Source organism: Camelus bactrianus, chromosome 1 (genome assembly GCF_048773025.1).
Source record: "Camelus bactrianus isolate YW-2024 breed Bactrian camel chromosome 1, ASM4877302v1, whole genome shotgun sequence".
NCBI classification, from domain to species: Eukaryota; Metazoa; Chordata; class Mammalia; order Artiodactyla; family Camelidae; genus Camelus; species Camelus bactrianus.
Genome location: NC_133539.1, coordinates 93,441,097 through 93,463,987, shown reverse-complemented (window position 1 = coordinate 93,463,987; position 22,891 = coordinate 93,441,097). Strand labels below are relative to the sequence as shown.

The 22,891-nt window shown below is 37.4% G+C and overlaps 1 protein-coding gene across 3 annotated transcripts in view; it reads left to right on the top strand.

The window, feature by feature from the left end:
* MME (membrane metalloendopeptidase) overlaps positions 1-22,686 on the top strand; it is a 90,284-nt gene extending 67,598 nt beyond the window's left edge. For all 3 annotated transcript variants that reach the window (XM_074369211.1, XM_074369218.1, XM_010952017.3), the window contains exons 17-23: positions 3,828-3,886; positions 9,338-9,457; positions 11,084-11,217; positions 11,349-11,414; positions 14,369-14,464; positions 14,804-14,880; positions 21,490-22,686. In XM_074369211.1, the coding sequence (XP_074225312.1) occupies positions 3,828-3,886; positions 9,338-9,457; positions 11,084-11,217; positions 11,349-11,414; positions 14,369-14,464; positions 14,804-14,880; positions 21,490-21,589 (652 nt within the window). In that variant the 3' untranslated portion in view covers positions 21,590-22,686. The remainder of the gene's footprint in view (positions 1-3,827; positions 3,887-9,337; positions 9,458-11,083; positions 11,218-11,348; positions 11,415-14,368; positions 14,465-14,803; positions 14,881-21,489) is intronic.
* Positions 22,687-22,891: the final 205 nt, after the last annotated feature.

Genomic DNA, 22,891 nt, shown 5'->3' with positions numbered 1-22,891 from the left:
AATGAGTTTACTAATTCTACTTGGTTCTTTAAAGCTTCTATTTCATTTTTGATATATTTTATATCTTTAAACACTATTTCTTTTAGTTCCTTCAGTACTTTGATCACTCCTTTTTTGAAATCTTGATCTAGTAGGCCATCAATGTCTATTTCCTTGATCGTGCTTTCAGGGGATTTCTCTTGATCTTTTAATTGGGAGTGGTTCCTCTGCTTCTTCATATTGCTCGTATCTCTCTGGCACTGTGGCTTAAGGAGTATCAGTTATCTAGTTCTCCTGGAGACAGTGTGCTCTTAATGATTTTATCGAGAGGTCGTTGTGTCTTCTCCCTGTTCCACGATCTCAGCTTGCTGTTTCCAGAGGCCCTCTGTTGGCGCCCTCATCTGTGCTGCTCCCAGTGGCTGTCGGCTAGCAGATCGTGCCCCCTCCTAACACTGGGTCAGGAGCTGAGCTCTTACCCAGTGGGTGAGTGGGTCACTCCTCTTCCCGATGCCACAGTCAGATGCTGTGCTTCAGGGGGAGGCAGGTGGGTGGATCGCACCCCCTCCCAGCACCGTGGTCAGGTGCTGCATTCCTGCCAGGAAGAGGGGTGGCCGCCCACCCTCTCCCAGTGCCGGTTACTCCACTGCTCTATGCAGCTGTCCACTCCGACTCGGGTCGGCACTCCGAAGGCAGGCTCAGGGAATACCGCAGAATATCCCCGCCCCTGCTCCGTGCCAAATCTCAGCTCCTTGTTTGTCTTGGTGGCACAAGTTCTCTGAGGTGCCAAAGCAGAAAGATCCTATCTGCCTTGGGCTGTAAACAAGTCTCAGTCCTGCCTAGGAGGTTGTGGAGCCCCCCGGGGCAGATTCAGGGCTTGGTCCTGCCCCTGCCCAGGCACTGCGCACAGGAGGAGATGGGGGCTGTGCCTGAGCTCTGCCTCTCTTCTTGAGAGAAGTGCCAGTAATGGCGGTGCAGGTCTGAGGAGACAAAGGCTACAGCATCCCTCCCCCCAGGGCATACCAGCCCGTGTTGCTTTGCTCTTTTCGCAATTTATGGGGAACAGAGGTTGTTCTGCTCCATATCCCCTCCCAGCCACAGCACACAGCCCCCTGCAGTCCCCCCGGGGCTGACTCAGTGCAGCCGCCCCAGTCCTCCGCCTGGCTCAGGCGGCCTGTCCCGGCTCCAGCTGCTGGCTCGCATCTCAGGCTGGGTGTCGAGGGGACCCTTTGTGCCTGTTTAACTCAGTTCTATCAGCCAAGGGGTGCTCAGTGCAGATCTGAGCCTCGGAGGTTCCCCTTCTGTTCCGCTGGCCTCTCTGTTGGAGGTGGGGGACCCAGCGAACGAGCGCCAGTCCTCCTTTGCCGCTCCCTCCCCACGGGACCAGTCCACACTGTTTTGCTTTATCTTCTTTGTTTTTTCCTTTTCTCCTACCAGATTTTTGGCGTTTTTGTCTTTCGAAGAAGGCAATGTTCTGTTGGAGTTTGGCAGGTGCTCTGGTTGGCTGAGTAGGTCCGTAGATGTGAGTTTTGGTGTATTTGTGGGAGAGGGTGAGCTACAAGCATCCTTCTACTCTGCCATCTTGCTTCTCTCTTCCCCAGGAACAAACATTTTTTTAAGCAGTTGAGGGGAAGTCAAAGTTTCTTCCTGAGCCTTTTGGGCCTTAATTGTTTTTAGCTCAAAATAATATAATCTTCATGCCAAAGAGACATTTTGGGGTGGCAAGTTTTGCTCTCCTGCACTATCAGAGTGTAGAGGACACATCAGAAATGCCTTTCTAAAGTTACTGCAAAGAACAGGGATTCTCAGAAGTAGTATGAGCACATTTTCTATTTTGCCCCTCCAGCCAGACCACCTTGAACCATATTTGAGTCATCATAACTGTGTGAATACATATAAATATAGTCCTAATACATCATTTTTCTTGATCATGAGTTTAATTTATGTAAAGATTTTCCTACATAATACTTTTGGGTCACACAAACAAAATCTATTTGCCCTATGTAGTTTCCGATCTCTAGATTTTAGTCTAACACCTCTGGGTTTACAAATACACGTTTTTGTTGTGAGTCACCACAAAGCATATGGGAAGCAAGTGGAGTTTAATTAAAATAAATAAAATTGCATGCTTGTAATCATCAACCTGCAAGAAATTAGAATATTGATGGCTCAGCTGTGATGAAATTAGGGAGAACCATGAAATTAGTCAGAACACCCTGTCTGAAAATGTTTCTCTCTATTTAAAACAGCAATGAAATCAACCCAAAGAAGAAACACATCGATCAACCAACCATTCCGCAACCTACACCCTCCATCTTCAAACTTATTTTTTTCCTAAAGGAAAAAATCACAGAAATTCTATCTGGGTTTTGTTTTAAGTCCCAAATCCTTTATATGAGTGTCTTATCTTGTTAGTGAAGATAAAACTCATACTTAATTAGAATTTATCAGACAGCTGTTATATGTGGCCCTCCCTGAGTTATTTTTAAGAGATCAAAATAGGACTCACATCTGACATCCCACAATAGTTACTGAGACTGTAGCTGAAATGCTGATTTGGGCAGCTGACTTTGTACTGCTTACCTTGCAAAGCAGGGTCTGGAAACAGTTCTGATTTAACCTCATTGTACCAACCACTGTAAACTCCTTCCGTGAGTAGGATAATAATTGCCACTGTAATTGTTGCCCTAAAAGTGGAATAACTACAACGCAGCCATTAGAAAATAATATATGATTGTCTTAAGTGTATGCATGTGTGCTGACAAATTTAAGGAGATAGCTGAAGCTAAGCAGTGTCTATTTTTCAGTGAGTGTAAGGATACATGTAAGAGTCTATTAAGATGGTAATATGACCCCTGTTGCACAAAAGTGCTTAACAGTGATTATTAATATGCAGTCTTCATAACATCTGAGCAGACAACACATGGGAACACTGGCACCATCCTTTAGCTTAGCATTGCCCTTGAATTATTATCTGGAGAGCTGTGTGTGTGTGTGTGTTTTTTTTTTTTTCTCAGTCAGTCTTGTATTACAATTATTTATACCTAGTTCTCATCTCAACTAGAGTCTTCTGAAGTCAGGAACTGTATTTTATAAAATCTCTAGACTCAATATAGAGCCTAATTCATGCCATGCACAGACAGACAAATCTGCTTAAGATCTATTTGGATTTCATTTTACAGTTAGTATACAAAAATACGCCTTTGCTCACTGAGTTGGAATGTCATAGTTAAAAAATAATACTTATAAATGACAGTAGTCAAAGGAGGCACATTACTCAAAGCTAACTATCTCTGGGTCCCCAAAAGGCTCTTTGTAAAGTAGGAATTTAAAAAAATATATATATATAATATATACATACATATATACACATATATTATATATGTATATACATATATACATACATATATTATATATATATACACACATATATATACTTGAACCAGAAATTTTAACAACCTTTATTTCAGTATTCTGTCAACTGCTCCAGAATTGTTGGCATTGTTACCTAGTATAAAGAACACAGAACTAAACACATTTCAATAGAATCTTAATCCACTGCAATTTCCAAAGAGATACATTAGAATGGATTTTGTACTGTCAGATGCCTCCATAAAAATCTATGCAAATTAAATAACAGAATGCAGACTTGGATATAGTCTGATTTTTCAAGAAGTAGAAATACTTTCAATTGAACTCTCTCACCTAGTGAGCTGATTTTAACTTGTTGATCATATTTCAAATAGAAAGTTAAGATTCATCTAGGAGTAATGATAACACTTTTATTGCGGTAAGTAGATTGAATCAGACAATGCAGTATAATTTGTAACAAGTTCTTATGTTTTCTATAGGTGGATAAGCGGAGCAGCTGTAGTCAATGCATTTTATTCTTCAGGCAGAAATCAGATAGGTAAGGTCTATTCCTAAATAATTCTTTAATATTTCTCTATTGTTCCCAAGCTGTAGTGTGTTGCATGACCAATTTGTAATACTCCCCATAAAAGCACAGCTAAGGCTGAGTTACTGATTTATTGAATATCCTCCTTGAAAGTAAATGCATCCATGTACCTCTTTTCACTATAAAAGCAAAATTTATATTAGTATAAATCACATTAAGTAGTTTTGTTTCTTTTACAATATTCTATTTATAGATGAATGGTTTATCTTATTTCCAAGTACTTTTCTTTTATTTCTGAATACTTTTTAAAAGTTCCTTATATCTGCATAAAGTTATATTAACTTAAGGACTCTCTAAGCATCATCTTAAGTGGTTTAAGTTTCCAAGAACCAAATTTTCAGAGATCCAATTTTCCTGTCAATTCTGTGTGCTGGCTCTGTTAGAGATAGTCTGTTCTGTATCATCTTTTTTCCTGGAAGGCTCCAAGGGGCTCAGAAAGTTGAAAGTCAATTATGCTAGTTTGAACCATATGAAATTGTATTTACTTAACAAAAAAAATTTTAATCAAAAAATTTTATATGTTCACTAATAGTAATATCACAAAAATATGCCTAAAAATTAATACATAAGTGAATAATATAATGAATAATGAAAAGACTTAATATAACAAAGATGTATATTTTTCTATTCCTGGGTATACCTTGACATCTTTAAATTCTCTCTTAAGTATCTCATAAATAGATGCATTTTTTCCAAAGGGTTTTTCGTATGTAGAAAGGCACTCAACTGATAAAATACTACCAGAAGTATTCTAAACAAACAGTACAACCAGCTTCTCCAGGTGTACTCAGTTTAGTATGTCATTTCTAAGTGTGGTCAAGAATCAAGAAGGAAGATAATTTCAGTATTATTCTACTACTCTTTTTATATCTCAGAGTCTGCCTGAAGCCTCATTTTTCTTGAATTCTGTTATTAATTACATTAGAAATTATGAAAAATCCTATACGATTTTCACCATTAAGTTAAAAAATAAACTAAAAAGAAATTGTAACCCTTATTTTAAAGTTTGATTATTATTTTTAAAGCTAGGAAGTGTTCAAATTAAGAAGTCATCCACATTTTCTTCTAGTATTTTTCATAGATTTTTATTTTTGGAGCAAATCTTTACTAATACAACATTGTAAATCAACTACACTTCAATTTAAAAGATCTTTAATCCATCTGGAATTTATTTTGGTACATGCAATGAAAATGAATTATGATCAGAAAAAGTTTGTCTTTATGCCTATAACATAGGTAATAAGTAAAACATGTGCACTGGGTTAAAATCAGTTAGCTCAAAGTCTCCCAGCTAGTGAAATGATTACCTAAACCCAGATCAGAGCCTATTTAATGATCAACTCAGAACCCATGCAGTCTATCCTTTGTAAGGTATTCCTAGAAACCACTCAGACCTTTTCTTAGAAGTACCTTTATCTCTGGAGAGTCTTTACTTTGAAGATCTCTTTTGATATTCAGTAGTTCTGTGAGTGTAAGATTTAGTTTGTTCTAGACTTGGACTTAAACAGGTTAACTAACTTTTAATGGAATCCCACAGTGAAGTGAGGCAGCCTGGATTCTGCATTAGGACAAACTAAGGGATATCACTTTATTTTAATTCAGCTCAGGATTCTGTCAGAACTTTGTGCTGATTCATCACCATAAGAAGAGCCAGAGAGATTTTCGGTAGGACCACTCTGACATGTTTATCCCTCTAGCCCTTCTCCAGGGCAGGTCCACACAGTTTAGGTCAAGATAGTCCTTGTTTGGCTTTGAATTACCCCATATCTTTGGAACTGGCTCATAATTGGTCTACCTCAGAGATTCCCTAATCAGAGAAAACCTGGGAATGTTCTTACTTTGAATTTAATACCCTCAGACCAAACAAGCATAAGGCAAAAGGAAAAAGAAGGTAAAAGTTGCCCAACATTTCACAAAGTAGACAATTATCTTCTGAATAATCAAGAATTGGCTGTGGTAAGCATTCTTAATAAATAAGAAAGACCTTTTAAAGATGCTCAAGTTAAATTCATCTGATGGAAATATGAAATCCGAAAAATTGTTACCTCTTTTCATATGCTTCTCTGCTAATAACAGCAGTTCATAGAAAGGGAAAGTGTCATAAAAGAGGAGAAATCTTTGACATGTGTACATTTTTTCCTTGACAGTTCATTTAAATCTCCAAAGTGGGGATTGTCTTAACGAAAAGTAATTGAAGATCCAGATCTCCATCCTTCTTCTTGATAAAAGTGTGTGTGTGTCTATCCATACCTAGATATATAACTTTTGCAATGCTATCTTAACCAATTTAGTACCATGTGCATTACAGAATTAGTATTGGTATAGAACATCATGTGTCTCGTAAATGACCCTCCCACCTTTACACAAATACCCTTAAATTAGATCACATAAAATTTCTCATGGGCTTTGTCTTTTTATGTTATGGTGAAAAAAAAAAAGGAACTTGTTTTATTATCATATAAGGAATTATTTATATTAAAAATTTCTACTTTTTAATTCATTTCCCACCACTTTTTGTGATAACTCACACAAATAAGCTACATTCAAATTTTTATGCACTCTCCTACTTCACGTCAATAAAAAGAAGTTATCTTCCAAGACAGGAAGGCATACTGAAAGTGTGTAACTTACCGGTTTCTATTCTTTGTGTAATGGACCTTTAGAGACCTTCATGCCATTAGGAAAGCTGCCCTTGAATGTTTTGTCAAATGTTTATCTGTAAGTTCCAGGCACTATTCAATAATTTCATTAAACCCTCATGTCTTGAACAAGGAAATAATCAAGTCATAATGGGAAGTCTTACTGCTGGTACATTCTCCTCTTTCATTAACAATCAAAAATTATTTTTCAATCTTCGAATATTTTTGGATTATTCAGTGTTTTCAGCCTAGGTTATCTATAACTAACTTGACATAATTAAATTTTCTAAAATTGTCCTATTCTTAGGAGTCTTATTTTCAGACTTGGGAATTAAGAGTAAATATTTCCAAACGTATTGCTCTTCCATTTAATAAAAAAATAATGCTTAATTTCTCCCACCAGAATTTGATTTTACTTGATTGCAACTTGGGTTTGACATCAAAGATTCTAAAGTGGAATTGCTTGCAGCCTTAAAAAAAAAAACAAGGAAATGAGGGGGGCAGTGTGGGGAGAGACACAGTCTTTTGTTTCATGAACCAATTTAATTGTTGACAATCATGAACATAAAAAATGCACAGCTAAGCAGTTGGTTATGAAGAGTTTGGTGTCTACTAGTAACAGCGATAAGGCTAATGGGGAAAATCCTCACCATAGAGATTTAGCTGACAGAGTCAAAGGAGAAATCATAATTTGCAAAGTTGAACTTGAAGACTAGTATTTAATGTAAGCCATAAAAATCTTATCACTTGCCTGAGAATGGCATATCCAGGTATAATAAAAGCAGCAGGATCTTTACAGTTACTGTGTAGTCTTGATAGCACGTTTCATAAGAGCATTTTATATAATGGGTGGATTTTAATCAAAGTACATGGTGTGGGAGATTGTGTTCACTTTAAGTTAATACAGTACTGCACATAATTTTTATACTTCAAGCTAAAAATAATTTCTTGGCACCGTTGATGGCTCAGGCAGCTACATGTGAGGTATAATGTTCATCAAATTCTCCAAGGACAAAAATATTTATATATTTTTATTTTGTCATTTTGAATGTTATGACAACTTTCCAGTTTCTTTTTTTTTTAAGATCTAGAGTGCACTTAAATTGTCCAGCATATTTTAAAATGTCCTCTCTAAATATCTAATATTTATCCCTGGAACCTTTGCTAGGCTCTAGCATACTCACCACCCCTCCTCCACCTGAATGACAAAAAAACAAGATTTGCTACTCTGTATTAATTAGGTCTAAAATTTCTTAAGGTCAAGGACTTTCTGCTGTACTCTCCATGTAGCAATGCCCCAGGGCTTTGCAAGTAACAAGTGTTAATATTAATTATTTTTTCAATTACATAATGATGTTTCAGTGGATACTAGAATTTTAGAACATGAAAGATAAAATTACAAAACTATGGGTGATATGAGGTAAAGGGAGGGCATGTGTGTGGAAATGTGGGAGACCATGGAGACAATGGCCAGGAAGAAGATGCTGTATTTAGTTACAGAGCAGTGATAAGCCATCCAAGGTGTTTTTGCAGGGGAGTGATAATGACCACAGTGGAACTTTAATCTGGCTACAGGATAGATTAAATTCAGGACAGATTAAATTCAGGATAGATTATAGTTGGGTGAGACTGGAAGTGTGAAGATGGATTAGGAAATTAAGTAATTCTTAAGGCCTGAGAGTGTGAACTAGGAAGGGGCAGGAAGACTGATAGGAGGAGATAAACATGAGATGCTACCAGAACGAAGGTACGTGGCCTGATCTTTTCCTAAATAGATTGTATAAAATTTTGTAAAACAAAGGAGACATCGAAGATAAACAGAAAATGTTCACTTTGGGTGTCTGAGAGTCTTCACATGCCATTAGCAGAAATTATAAAATCAAAGTGATGGCTTAGAAAGGAAAATGATGAATTTGATGTTTGACACATGAAATTTATATAGTGTGAGACATCTTACATGTAGAAAGTTAGCAAGATAAGACAAGTGTTAGGGTAGACGTAAAAATTATCGTTTATTTATTTATTTACAAAATCTTTAGGACACCATAGGAAATTCAGTCATTCATTCATTTATCATTGATTATTCATTTATTCCATACATTTCCTGAGCACCTATTATGTTCCAGCCTTCATCTAGTTTTAGGTTCTAGAGATAATTAACTGAAAAAGCAAATGGACTCAAAAACAAACGAACAAATCTCTGCTCTCAAAGAGCTAATATTTGAGGTGCTTTGGAGGCAGACAAGAAGAAGAAGGGCCACCAACCATAAATAAATAAGTAAAGAGTCATACATGCCTGGATGAAAATTAAACAAGGTTGTGTGATTGGGGAACCTTCAACTGAGTGGCTCTGTTTATTTACTAAGCTATTGTAGATGGATAAAATGTTAGAGACAGTAAAACTAATACTTTCTGTTATTAAGTAACTATTTCTCCCAAATATTTGCAATGGGGAAGAGACCTTATGAATGAAGATGATCATTTTCCCTTGTTCTTAACTCCTTATAGCAAAAAACAATCTTAATGGATATCGTAAAGTGAATTGGGAACATAAATCATAGATTATGATGCCACTCTGGGATGAACTCTTTGCTGTCATCAATAATAAAAGACCTGCATTTGTTTCTATCGTGGAAGATTTTTGTATACAATTAAGTGAAACCAGCATACCGGAAAACAGCTTAGCAGGCAAGAAGCCAACCCCAGGCCTGTCGTCTGCAGAATAAAACCACAAGTAGTCTCTAACCATCTTCTTTCCTTGCAGTCTTTCCAGCTGGCATTCTGCAGCCTCCTTTCTTCAGTGCTCATCAGCCTAACTCATTGAACTACGGGGGCATCGGCATGGTCATAGGACACGAAATCACCCATGGCTTCGATGACAATGGTAAAGTACAGCTGATGCTTTTCTTTGGCTGAGATATATCCTAGTAAACCTGATCAAGAGTTATTATAAGAGGGGAGGGATGGCTCAGTGGTAAAGTGTGTGCATAGCATGCAGGAATTCTTGTGTTCAATTCCCAGTACCTCCATTAAAAATAAATATATAAATAAGTAAATAAATAAACCTAACTACCTCCTCACCCAAAAGAACCCCAAAATGGCAAAAAGGTTATTGTAATTTATCAATACAAAAACACATTTATTCATCAGCATATCACTGGCCTAATAAATCACCACACTTTTAGTATTCCTTACAAATTGTTGGTTGAGAAGATCAGAAATTTCTAAGAGTGAGGTTAGCAATATGTGCTTTATATTCTGACAGAATAAAACATATATTCACATTGAGAAAACACTGTGATGTATTTTCAGCACCAATGGTAACGTCTGGTCTTATGATCATTTGTGTCTTATCTCACCAGACAGACTTTTAGATGATAGGGTCCATGTCTTAATTAGATGTAAACTCTGAAAGTAAAATGCCCATAGGATTCTTAAACTGCTTGTGATCAGAGACTTTTCTTTTCTTTTCTTTTCTTTTTTTTTTTTTTGCATCTTACACCTACTACGTAGTTCAGGGTCTTACAAACAGTAGGCAGTTAATGTTTATATGCTGCCCCGAATGGCAAAGTAGATTTAGAGTTTCATTGAAATTTGAGAGGACTAGAAGTAAGGACATGAGATAAAGAGGTACTAGTTGAAGCATAACAAAAGTCAGTTCACAAATGGAAAGACAATAAAAAGAGTACAGCAGAGAGAAAATAATCAAGCCTTAATCCAATTTTTGAGAGCCCAGGAAGACAAGGAGACAGGAAGGACATACTAAGCGTCTGTTAACTCAATTAAACTACACAGCAATCTTCACAGGTAGGTGTTAATACTCTTTCCATTTTTCAAGCAGAAAAAATACAGAGAGACATAAGACATGCTCAAAGTTACAAAACTGGGAATTGGTGAGCCAGGATGTGGGGTCAGGTGGTTTGTCTTTATACCCCTTTTCACAGACAACTGTTTAAAAGATGATAAAAATTAAGTATCAGACATATGATACATATAAATGTTGCTGAAGCTCAAAAAGGGGAAGATCAGTAGTTAGGATCAGCAAGAAAGCTCCAGGGGGAAAGGCAACTTTTCCCTTGTGCTTGAAGTACTGGGAAACTGAGTCCACAATGTCTAATGAAGGGTTTGGGATATGAAATGAATGCTAGAGTGCAATATTGACCTCTGTAAAATCTCGTAACATCAAGTTAAACAGACTTGGTTCAGATGAAAACTGTCCAACAGAAACAAGTCATGATTTCAGGAGTGTTTATCTGGTGGCCTCGGCGGAGACATCAAGAGCCAAGCGGGTAAAACATCTGGGTTAACACTAAGGCGTATCAGCAGACAGCCCCAGCAGTCCGGGTTTCATCAGCTCGGGTGAGAAAGGAGAACAGTTTCTCTCATCATCTGTGCAATTTAATGTTCTCTCACACAGTGGTATTTCAGTCCTTGCGCCTTGAATTACAGATACCTTATTGCAATTCCTGACGTAACGAGTTCTCATTTTACTTAAATAAATATATTTCAGGCAGAAATTTTAACAAGGACGGAGACCTTGTTGACTGGTGGACTCAAGAGTCTGCAAATAACTTTAAAAAGCAATCCCAGTGCATGGTGTACCAGTATGGAAACTTCTCCTGGGACCTAGCAGGTGGACAGCATGTATGTTATCAGCACTCTCCTGAAAAGTTATATTCAATCTTAAGTGAATTGCTGATGCTTTCTTAATAATCCAAACACTGGTAAGGGTCTTTAAGTGGTTTGTTAACATTGTTTTCTGTTTTTCTTAACAGCTCAATGGAATTAACACACTGGGAGAAAACATTGCTGATAATGGTGGTATTGGCCAAGCATACAGAGTGAGTAATAATATTTTCTTCCCATTTTAGTGGTTGGAGTGTATATTGATCATATTTAATCATTCATTTAAAGATTTTTGCAAAAGACACATATAATGTAAGGAATAAATGATAAATAGAAAATGAAAACTACGTAAGGAGAAAGAGAAATATGCTAACCAGAAGGGGCAATACAGTTGATGTGACTGAGCCGAATATCAGTCTCTAAGCTTCCAAAAAGCCAAGGAGAAAAGGAAATACAGACTATTATAATGACAGAATTGAGGAGACATGTAAATTCTACAGAGGAGCCAACGTTTTTCTAAGAAATAATCTCTGAAATAAATCTTTTTAGAAAAGCTAGTCTATAAAAAGGATTATTTCAGAGTCATTGATTGATGGACTGAGCAGGACTCTCAGTTTCACAACAGAGAAGCAGTATTTGGGAGCAATAATCAACATAAACCACCGGCATAATATTAAACCATAGTCCAGTTACAATGATAGTGAGGGACTGAAGTGAAATGGTTCCAGCATGTGGTTGTGCAGTAGTCCAAACCATTATACTCAGAGGAATATATTGTTGGAGCATCCGTTAGAATCGCATTCAGGCTTCCATTCATTTTACCATTCAGCAATACTTGTTGAGGTGTGTTTGGCACTTTTCTTGGTGCTGAAGATACAGCTTTGAACCCTACATAAAAGATGTCATTATTTGATGATTTGAGTGAAAATTTAAAATGGCCTACTGAACATTATGTACATGAGAAAAAGTATGTATTTTCAGAAAAGAGTGGAAGAATAATGGTCTTGGAAGCAACAAGGAAGAGTGAGCATGATTTTGAGTCATTTTTCCCAACCCTAAGGTAGCCCACATGTGAAGAAAAAGCAGGGTCTACTTGCGAGGGTATAGGGGACAAGGTGTCTGCAGGGTAGAACCAGGTCCTGAGACAAAGATGGATGGAATATTCAGTGGAGCAGATGAGGATGTAGGGTTGGAGGGCTGGAGAGCTTCACTGGTTGGGTCAGGAAGGAGGGACTATCAGAGCCATGTTGGAGAGATGACTGGTAGGACATGTGACTTGAGAGTGACCCTGGATGATCAAAGTGTTAGTCTTGGGAGATTAAGCTGGCTGCAAAGTTTCCAAAAGAATGAGTCCCAGCCAAGTCCTGGAAGATGGTAGATTACTGCTTCTTTAAATGCTTAAAGATTTTTTTACTGGGTGCCAGACATTGTGCATTTTTCCTCTTTGGGTGTTGGATATTTTTGTTTTCCTATAAATACTCTTGAGCTTTATTCTAGGATGCAGTTAAATTCCTCAGAAATGGTTTGATCCTTTTGGGTCTTGCTTTTACAACTCGTAGGCATGTCTGGGGTAGTGCTCAATCTACGGATAATTATTCTTCGCTGCTGAGTCAAGACCCTACTATGTAATCTTGAGGTCTTCCATTCTTGTCTTGTACGAGTACCAGACTCATTTTTATCACTTTTATCTCCAGTCCTTTTCTGCGGTTCCTTCCCTAGGCTGGGTAGTTTGCTCATATGCATATTTATATGCCAGCTGAATACCTGAGGGAGCAATTTGATCTCTGAGATTCTTTTTCTCTGCAGCTTTCTCCTCTTTAGTACCCTCTCCTTGGTGTCACTGAACTCTCACCCACACAAGGAGTCCGTCAGGCTCCCACTGGGGTTTCACACTCTACTTTGTGGCCTGGAAATGCTCAAGGCTGGGACAATCATAGGGCTCATTTTGTTTGTTTACCATCTTCTAGAGACGACTTTCCTTTTTGCCTGATGTCCAGTGTCATGCAAACCGTTGTTTAATGCATTTTGTCTACCATTTGGTTGTTTCAGTAGGAGGATAAACTCAGTCCCTGTCACTCCATCTTGTCTGGAAGTGGAAGATACTGTTTGCTTTTAATATTCCATGGTGATTCTAATTCATAGCCAAATTGAGAATCACTGCTGTATAAATCTGGCCAAAGTCTGTATTAAGGGTATTTCCATAGAGGTCTTCACATAGAACCAGTACAGAATTATAATAATGAAGCAAATTACAATTGTGCAAATATTTTATTATACATGAAATCTCAGAATGTCACGCTCCCTGCTTGATTGTGAGCTCCCTAAGAGGAACAGGCTCAAGCCTTTCCCATATCCCCAGCATCTTTGCACAGTAGAGACTTAATAAATCTATGTTGATGGCAAGTAAGAAGAAATGAAATATATCTTCTGCATATCTAATTATCACCTTTCTTCGTATTAAATTGAAACTAACACATCTCAGAAAGTTATTGTCAATCCCTTTCTTAGGTATACTTAGTAAAAGAAAACTGCATTTTTCAATAGTGTCCATAAATCCTTAAGAATTAAGAACATTTTCTGGCACTCAATTAATCTAAATTTCTTCTTCCTAATGTCACTGAGGTTCAGTCTATTTTGCCCTGCCTTCCGGGGACCATAATAATTGCTCATCCTTATTCTTAGAATCATAGGATGTTAGGCCTCTAAGGGATCTTAAGAGAATCATTTGACTTTTGGCAAGAATCACTCAAACTAAGTCTGGTGTGAGTCTCTTTTGCTGAGAAAAGTAACTAAGCAAGGATAGTGATTGCAGACTCCCTTGGCAATCTTTTCTTCCACATAGCTAGACATATCCATCTGTAGAACAACATTTATTTAAGTTTTTCATCACTTATTTAAGTCATTCTTTCATCTAGCTGACATTTGTTGATCATCTGACATATACTAGTCTTTTACCTGTTAATCATTTATCTTGTTCTTTTCAGAGAGTTTTGTAAGTAAATTCTAGTCTTTCTAATCCATTAAATAGTTGTAGTTTGCTATATCTAAATGTATTATTATGGTGATTCTGATATAAAAGGTTAATTACTTGATTACATGTTCTTTGCACAGAATTATGTATAAGTTTACAAACTACAAACATCATGTTTCTATTTCATTAACTGCCTAGGCCTATCAAAATTATGTTAAAAAGAATGGTGAAGAAAAATTACTTCCTGGACTTGACCTAAATCACAAACAACTGTTCTTCTTGAACTTTGCCCAGGTATTGTATCTTTCTTGATTGATAGATATGAAAATCATTTTGAGTTATAATTTCATAGTAAGTTAGATGTTGCCTGCTGAGTTTTCTTGTTTTAATCAATTGTGGCAGAGCATTTGATTGACTAACTTTCATTATGTGTAACAGACTGTCAGATCAGATTAATGATAATTATGTTCCTGGTTGCCTATTATTGAACCTTATTTGAAGAGTAATTGGCTGAGCATGCAGAATTCCAATTTAATTATTGCAATAGGAAGTTTTTTTGCTAGACTGTCCAAACAAATAATCCTTGATGGAACCTAAGTACGTTGCTTTTGTTTTTCTATTCCTATTTCCTAGGTGTGGTGTGGGACCTACAGGCCAGAGTATGCGATCAACTCCATTAAAACAGATGTGCACAGTCCAGGCAACTTCAGGTGCGTGAGTATGAACAGCTGTGAAGGTGCTCCAATACTGTCTCCATTACTTCAAATTCGGAGGCCTTTTTCCAACTCGGATTCTATAAAATTTGGAAATCCAGTGCTTTTCACTCACTTGCCCTTTCTTCCTCCCTCCCTCCCTCCCTTCCTTCCTTCCTCTCATTATTTATTATATAGTCCTAATTATTTTTGAAATTATTTTGTATTTCTTCTTCCAGTTTTATTGAGATATAATTAACATACAGCACTATGTAAGTTTAGGGTGTACAGCACAATGAGCTGACTTACATCGTGAAATGATGACCATGATAAATTTATTGAACATCCATTATCTCATATAGATACAAAATAAAAGAAAATGAAAAAAATTTTTTTGTGTTGAAAACTCCTAGGTTTTACTCTTTTAACTTTCATACATAACATACAGCAGTGTTAACTATATCTATCATGTTGTACATTATTGCTCTAGTACTTATTTACCTTATGATTCATAGTTTGTACCTTTCAACTACCTTCAGCCAGTTCCCCTTCCCTCCACCTGATTACAAATCTGATCTCTTTTTCTATGATGTATTTGTCTGTTTTTGAAGTATAATTGACCTACATCACTGTGTTAGTTCCTGGTACACAGCATAGTGATTCGATGGTTTTAATTTTTTAAAGTTGTGTTTTTCCTTACTGAAGTCTTCATAAATTAAGGTCTAAGAATATAATTCTGAGGATAACAGAGAGCACTTATAAACTCACACAAACCACCATAACAACCTAATTTGTCAAAGCTTTGCCCTACGTAGCCTCATGAACCAAAGCATATAGCCATAAAAAGTCCAGGTGGATTTAAGTAATATTAATTATTAATACCTTGTACATCTGGCATCTTCAGAGAACAAGAGGTAACAAATTAATTTTTTTGATGGCTAAAATTTGTCTCGAGTATTAACATTTTTATCCTAACCAATGGATTAAAATTTCTCTAAAATAAATTTTCTAGCTTCCTGCCTTATTAGCACAGTATCCTGAACAAAACCTGAGCTTTCTTTTTCTTGATGACACAGACTACTGTTATGACTTACTTATGGTTTCACTGTTTACTAGATTTGTAAAATCCTTAGGAGCTATAATATGTGGAGTTATTTATTCCTACACTACAGAGCCATTGATGGTGATACTTCTTAACTTTTCATTGTGGTTGTTTATTAGGTCTTTTCTGTTTTTCTCTTTCTTTTTACTATATTGTCTGTCTTCACCTGTCCCATTCCTCCATTTCGATTAGCTCAGAAAACATATTCTCAAGACTTTTATGGTAAAAAATGAATGCAAGCTTTGAATTAAGAAACATTTGAGTTTCAGCCATGGCTCTGCCATTTACAAGCTGATCCTTAACCTCTGTGTCTCCATTTCTTGATATATAAAATTAGGATTGAATTACTATGATAGTTCCTAGGAGGATTAATGTTACTGTGTATGAAGTACCTATTACATATATGTATTTGAAAAGTAGCGCTAGGATTACTTTTAGATTAGAGAAATAAGAACAGAATATCTATGAAAAAATGTGTATGAATTTTGCAACATTCCATATTAGCTGACAGTCAAGGGCTTTTTTTTTTTTCTTTATTCATTTCTTATGTCTGCATGGTTCAAAATGTAAATAACTAATCACCAGTTAAGTGATAATTTAGGTAGATATGTAATTGTTTTCTACCCCCAATTTTAAACTGAGTACTTTATTATAAATATATAAAATTATTTATACCTGTCATTTTCTTTGTTTTGGCCCCAAAGATGCCTCTTTGACTATTTTTCATTCATAATAAGAGAAGTATGTGTTGATTTTTTTAAAGGGTAAATGGAATGCCAACCTTTTGTCAAGGAAATTATTATTTTTACTGGAGGTAAAAGGATTTCCTTGGCAAAAGGTTGAAGTCACATTTAGTTTTGGAAACAGGCTGCTTCCTGGCTGTACAAAGTAAAACACATGTTTTTAAAGAAACTTAAAAACTAGTAAGATACTGAGTTGCTGTTGAAAAATTGTGCATAGTGGTTTCTGCAGAAACTTCTGAAACAGAGGGAGATTTTGTAACTTTATGCTTAAATAACCACAGTATTAAAAACAAAAGGCAAAGTATATTGCTATAAAGCTGACTCTATAAAACCATGTTAGGTCTAATCTATAATTGTTTTATTCTTCCTAACTAAAGTTTTACGTATTTTCAGATAAGCTTCTAAAACTTTGGTGTTTAAAACAAAAACGTTTCCCCTTGTATTGTAGAAGTTGAATTTGCAATTTAAATGACTTATTTTAGGAAATCCAGTTTTTGTTAGCCATCTACAGTCACTTCAGGGAATGGTTGCTATGATAATATTTACTGTATTATCTATAAATGTGTTTCTGAAGTTATTCAGATGTAATATTTCTGTATGAGATATAAGGACCTGATCACTTTTTAAAGCAAGTTCAAGTAGACAAAATGACACCAATGTCTAAGCCACCTGGAAAGTAATGCTGCTAATTTACTTAGGTTGCTTGAGATCAGCTTCCAGTAAGAACAAAGGGCACTTGAGAGAATTAATGCCACTAATAATACAAGAAACGTTTTCCACAGCTTAATTTCTACTACTTCTAAAGGAAAAGTCTTTCTAGTGTTTTATGTAGACATTTTCAAGTTACATGGCTATTTTGTTTCTTATGGTTCAATGACTTAACCTGCCTAAGCCAAACCCTCTTTGAAATACTGCTGTTTCCTCCATTTATTAGCATTGGTTTCTGGTATTTTATAAACGATGTGAATTTCGGTGGGCCTCATAGAACTGCTATAAACACTTACTATTCTTTGGGCTATACCTGGGAATCTATTCAGACATTTATTTCTTCATGAATTTCAGTGGAACATATGCTGATCAAAGTGACCTTACTTTAAAAGGACCATGAACATTAGTTAATGATAAAGATTGGATAGTTTATCTATGAACACCTTGTAGACAAGTCATTTATTTAAAAGAAGTAATCAAATATTGTCAGAGAACTCACTAATTGCAAAAAAGCTCATTCTGTAATTTAAAAAAGTTATTTGCAGGCAGGAGTAGTCAGATATGTTATAGGATATAAAGTCCATTCTTGGTTACATGATGTTCAACACCATATCTTTTAGATATTTTCAGTACAGGTGATTATTTGCCAAGGGAATAAACAGCAGCACTGTGATAAAACGCTTGGTATAATAAAGTAAAAATTTCAAGTAGATTAAGACATAACCAATAAAAGTATTATCTTCTGTTATTGTAAACAGAAACACAAAAACTACAGTTTTCAGGTAGCATGAGATTCCTGTAAGAATATTAATAAAATATGATCCCATTCTTAGAGAAGAGCTTCATTTTAATTAATAATGTATCCACTTTTTAAAATAGACTATTTTTGTCATCCATCCAAAGATTTGATGTTATAAACAATGTAACACTAATTAGAGTCCTAGGAAAGTAAGTGAAGCCCTAGTACGTTGTTGACCTGATTATTCAGAATTAAATTATCTAAATTGAAGTCTTTGGAAGGAAAGAGAGGAGCTAGAATGGAGAAGGAGGGCATGTGGGTCAGTTTGAGTGTTGCTGCGTGGCCAACTCCCAGTGGTGTGGGGTTAAAGTTTTCTTGTTTTGAGGTGTATGTGTATGTGTTTCTGTTTCTTTAATATTTTTAAGAGAAACATAGAATTAAGCCATCAGTTAGGGCATTTTTACTGAAGTGCTTATCCCCATATGGTGATATTTAAGACACAGTCCTTTGAAAAAATGTTAATTACCAGCCAATGATTGTCAAATGCTTACCTTGTCCATCAGGAAGCTTGCTCCTCAGTCTGAGGAACAGTCAGACCACTGTCATACTGTCCCTCAGCCAGCTAATCGGGTTTCCTAATGTGGGAAGAGGATTTTTTTTTTTTAATTGAAGTACAGTCAAGTACAATGTGTCTATCTCTGGTGTACAGCACAATATCTCAGTCATGCATGTACATATATATAGTTGTTTTTATATTTTTTTCCATTAAAGTTTATTACAAGATATTGAACATAGTTCCCTATACTATACAAAAGAAACTTTTTAAAATTTTTTTCTCTTTTTTCTTTTGAGGATTAGATTAAATGAATCATAGCCCCTCTCTAACTCCCAGAGTCTGTTAACCTAGAATCTTAAAGACTAAATACTAATATAAATTTCTGATGTCTAAAGGCTTTTTATTCTTATATGTATGATCATAGATCATATATCAAGTGAATTTGTTTTTGAACTTTCATGTGTAAGAAATCATATTAATTTAAACCCTAAGCTCCCACCCTAAGCCAGGAAGTGAGAAATCTAATTCCAGTCATTTTCAGGGCCATAGAGGAATCCAGTGGCATCTCATGAGCCTAGAAATTAGGGAATAACTTCCTTCTCCAGCCTGCCACGGTCACTGTTGACATGCTAGAAGTCCGATTGCCCTGTCTAAAGTCGGGTGACTCCATTTCCTTCCACTGGTTATGGTCGACGGCCGCGGGAGCGTCCCCGACAGACACGTGCCATCCCATCAGAGATCCCCTCGGGGCTCCTCTCAGAGCGAGAGGCGTGTCCTTGCTCTTCACACAAACTGGCGTTCCTGGGCCCCTCTTCAGGCTTGGGAGAGTCAGTCTTCTCCCCCTCAAGTGGACCCATACATGGAAGTTCCTCTGCTCTGCCCTCCCCGCCTCAACTGCTCCCCCACCCCATCATACCAGGAAGATTCCTTTCCATCTTTAAGACTCCTCTAAGAGTTCTCAAAAACATACAACCAAAAATGTTTACATCCTTCCTAAAGGATAGGGGAGTTGTAGCGGGTGGGAGACTGAGAAAGAGCTGATGTGGTGATGGATGAGACATTAGGAAGCCAGACTTAGAAAATCCATATGGAGTGGAGGTGGGGAAAGGAAATGCTTTCTTTCTCTCTAGCTGGTCTACAGTAGCAAATAAACCAAAAACACTGAACAGTGTGTTTCTCTGTAATGCCCTGTAACTCTACCTGTAATCACCACGGCCAGGGGATGGGCTTAGTCGTTACGTCTGGAGCCCTGCAATATGCCAGGCACTGTGCTGAGCTTTGGTGCTGCAGCGGGGAGCAAGGTATACTTGGTATTTGCCCTCATAGTGGTTACAGTGTGGAGGGTATGTCAGGGAGTTACAGAAGGAGAACAAATCATTGCACATTGTGCTCAGTGCTCTGACAGAGCTGATGGGGGGCAGAGATGGGGGAACTCATGTGGACAGTGTTCCAAGAAGGCCTCGGGTTGGGGGGGGGGTGTTACAGCGGGGGCATGAAGTCTGGGAAGGAGTTAGCTATGTAGTCATGGGGGAGGAAATTTCCAGGGAGCAGGGTTGGCAGGGACAGCAGGCCCAGAAGAGGGAAAGAGCTGGGCCAGTTTGAGGAATGGAAAGTGGATCAGTGTGGTTTGAGCCTCATGAGGATCAAGAAGAGAAAGATACTGTGAGGAGGCGTGGAAGGTAACTGGAGCCACCGGGATGCTGGAGACCATGGAGAGGAGTTTGAATAGCCTTCAAGCCCCTGGAAGGTTTTAAGTAAGAGAATTATGGAACTTGACTTAAATTTTAAAATTCACTCTGACCACTGTATGAAGAATGGATTAAAAGGGAGAGAAATGCTCAGACTCATACACGCGCACACGTCTGCCAGGTGGGGAGATCTCAGCAAATTAGCACCAACTCCAAGTCTTCCCAGCGGTCTAGGCTGCTTGCTGCCCAGCCCCCGGCCCCCAGCCCAAGGTGGCTGTGGTGGGGGCGGGGCAGTTCCCGGGGGAGAGAAGGGAAGGGGCTGGTTCAGGGTTGATGGGAAAACATCCCTCTGCCTCATTGTACTGACCTGGCTGTCCCTCCAATGCTGCTTGGTGCTGATAGTGAGTTGAACAGTGTTGTTTTTGCCCATTGGGGTCAGATCAGAGGAAATTGGCATTTGCCAAGCCTTTCCAGTTACTCAGGCTGAATCCAGTTTCTGATACCTATGGGGTTCTTTTGCGAATAAAGAAAATAATTATCTTCCCTATTAAATCAAATCATCAAATCAACAAATATCTACTTGAAGTCTGATACACTGAAAGCTATTGTGTGAGCCCTTTTAAGATAAGGTAAGAAATCATGATTTTATTCTCTGACCAAACTTTTCTTATAACTGCAATCCCAAATATGAATTATTCATTTATCTCACAAACACATATAGAGTGTTGATAAATGAACTTCCTGTGACAACCTGAAGATGCAAGTACTATTATTATATGCATTCTACAGAAAAGGAAACTGAGGCACAGAGAGGCCAAATAAATACAGTTCATAACCAGGATTCAAACCAGGCAGTCTGGTTTCAAGATTGGTGCTCTTAAGTCCTATAGTTTACTACATCTCCACTTAAAAATTCTGTTACTGAAAAGGAATGGGTTCATTCTAAGAGTTTTGTTTTTTTTTTTCCCTTTTAAACTGAAACTTCCAAACCCATTCTCTTGGCTTTTACAAAGAAAGTCTACAGAGCTCCTATGTGGTATGGATATGAGTATCAAATTCTCATGGTGACTCTTTTTTGCTTGTAATTACAGGATTATTGGGACTTTGCAGAACTCTCCTGAGTTTTCAGAAGCCTTTCACTGCCACAAGAATTCATACATGAATCCAGAAAAGAAATGCCGGGTTTGGTAATCTTCAGAAGAAGCAGTGCAGCCCTGGGCTAGACTTGCCAACATCACAGAAATGGGGAACTCTATCCAAGAAAAAAAGGGCCAGAGAAGTCACTGTAACTACATGGAGGTCATTCACAGAGATGAGAGCATTGTGATAAAATGAAGTTAGGTTATGCTGGGAAAGGTGTGGAGGGTGGAGGGGTCTAATGTCTATCAAATCAATCACTGCTCACTGTGTAAATAATGCTTAATATCTAAAGATAATACTACCGTTCATGTCTATTTCTCGTATGATCTGCCAGTTTGATGTTGTCTCTTGATGACCGGGACTTCTAATCACAGGGAGAAAGATGAGGTTGAGGAATTCATTCGGCACCAAAAGCACAGCACCCACGTGAGAGTTAAACACCCGTTGCCTGTGTGCTTATTTTTACTTTTACTTACGACATTTATACTCCTTCAGGGCTCTTCCAAAGAATTCTTATACATAGTGGGGCCTCGGGACTTAATGTAGTTTTAATCTATTTTTGCCAGTCATCAGTTATCCATTCTGAGAGCTTTGTGTTTTAAGCACTCTTAGGGCTAAAATGAACGTCTGAAACGGTTTCTGCTGTTACTGCTTTGACTGATCATGAGATTCTTGAGGCTCCCTGCAGTTTTCTAAGCAACTTCTTGTTCTCTCTCTCTCAAAACTTGGCCTTTTTAAGAGATTTGTAGTAATGTATAAATAATTTTTATATTTAATTATTAATGACATTTATGACTAAGGGATTGTTATTATAGGTAACCGTTGAATACTGAACCTCAGACTGAGATAAAGAGTTATGAACCAAAATCTGTAAATCACAGATGAAGATTTGAGACTTTTTAAACTTATAAACCATATTGATGAAAAGCTTTAAGCATAAACTTTGGGGTAAAAATTGCCATGGGACAGTGGTCTAAAGATACCTAAGAGTTGTGGTTTACAAGCAGGATTTTCTAAATTAAATCTGTCCCTGAAGGTGGCTGTGAGAAAAGGGCAAAACCGCATCTCTGTAGCTCTGCGTCTCCTTATCTCTTCAGGTTTGTCCTCTGATGGAAGTATTTTGATAATAAATGGAAATTATGAATTCATTACTCACTAAGCTTATTGTGCCAGCCATCTAGCTTTGGAAAGTGCATTTCTGAATAGACATGAGAGACTCCGGTGCATCCAGTGGGCCTGCTTCTAAAATTCTAACTCGCGTACAGTTCTGGGAGGGGGACGGCAGCCCCTGATGGCAGCTCGTCTCTTGAGGCTTTTATGTTCTCTTTTCCTGTCCTGTTGGCTAGTTTAATT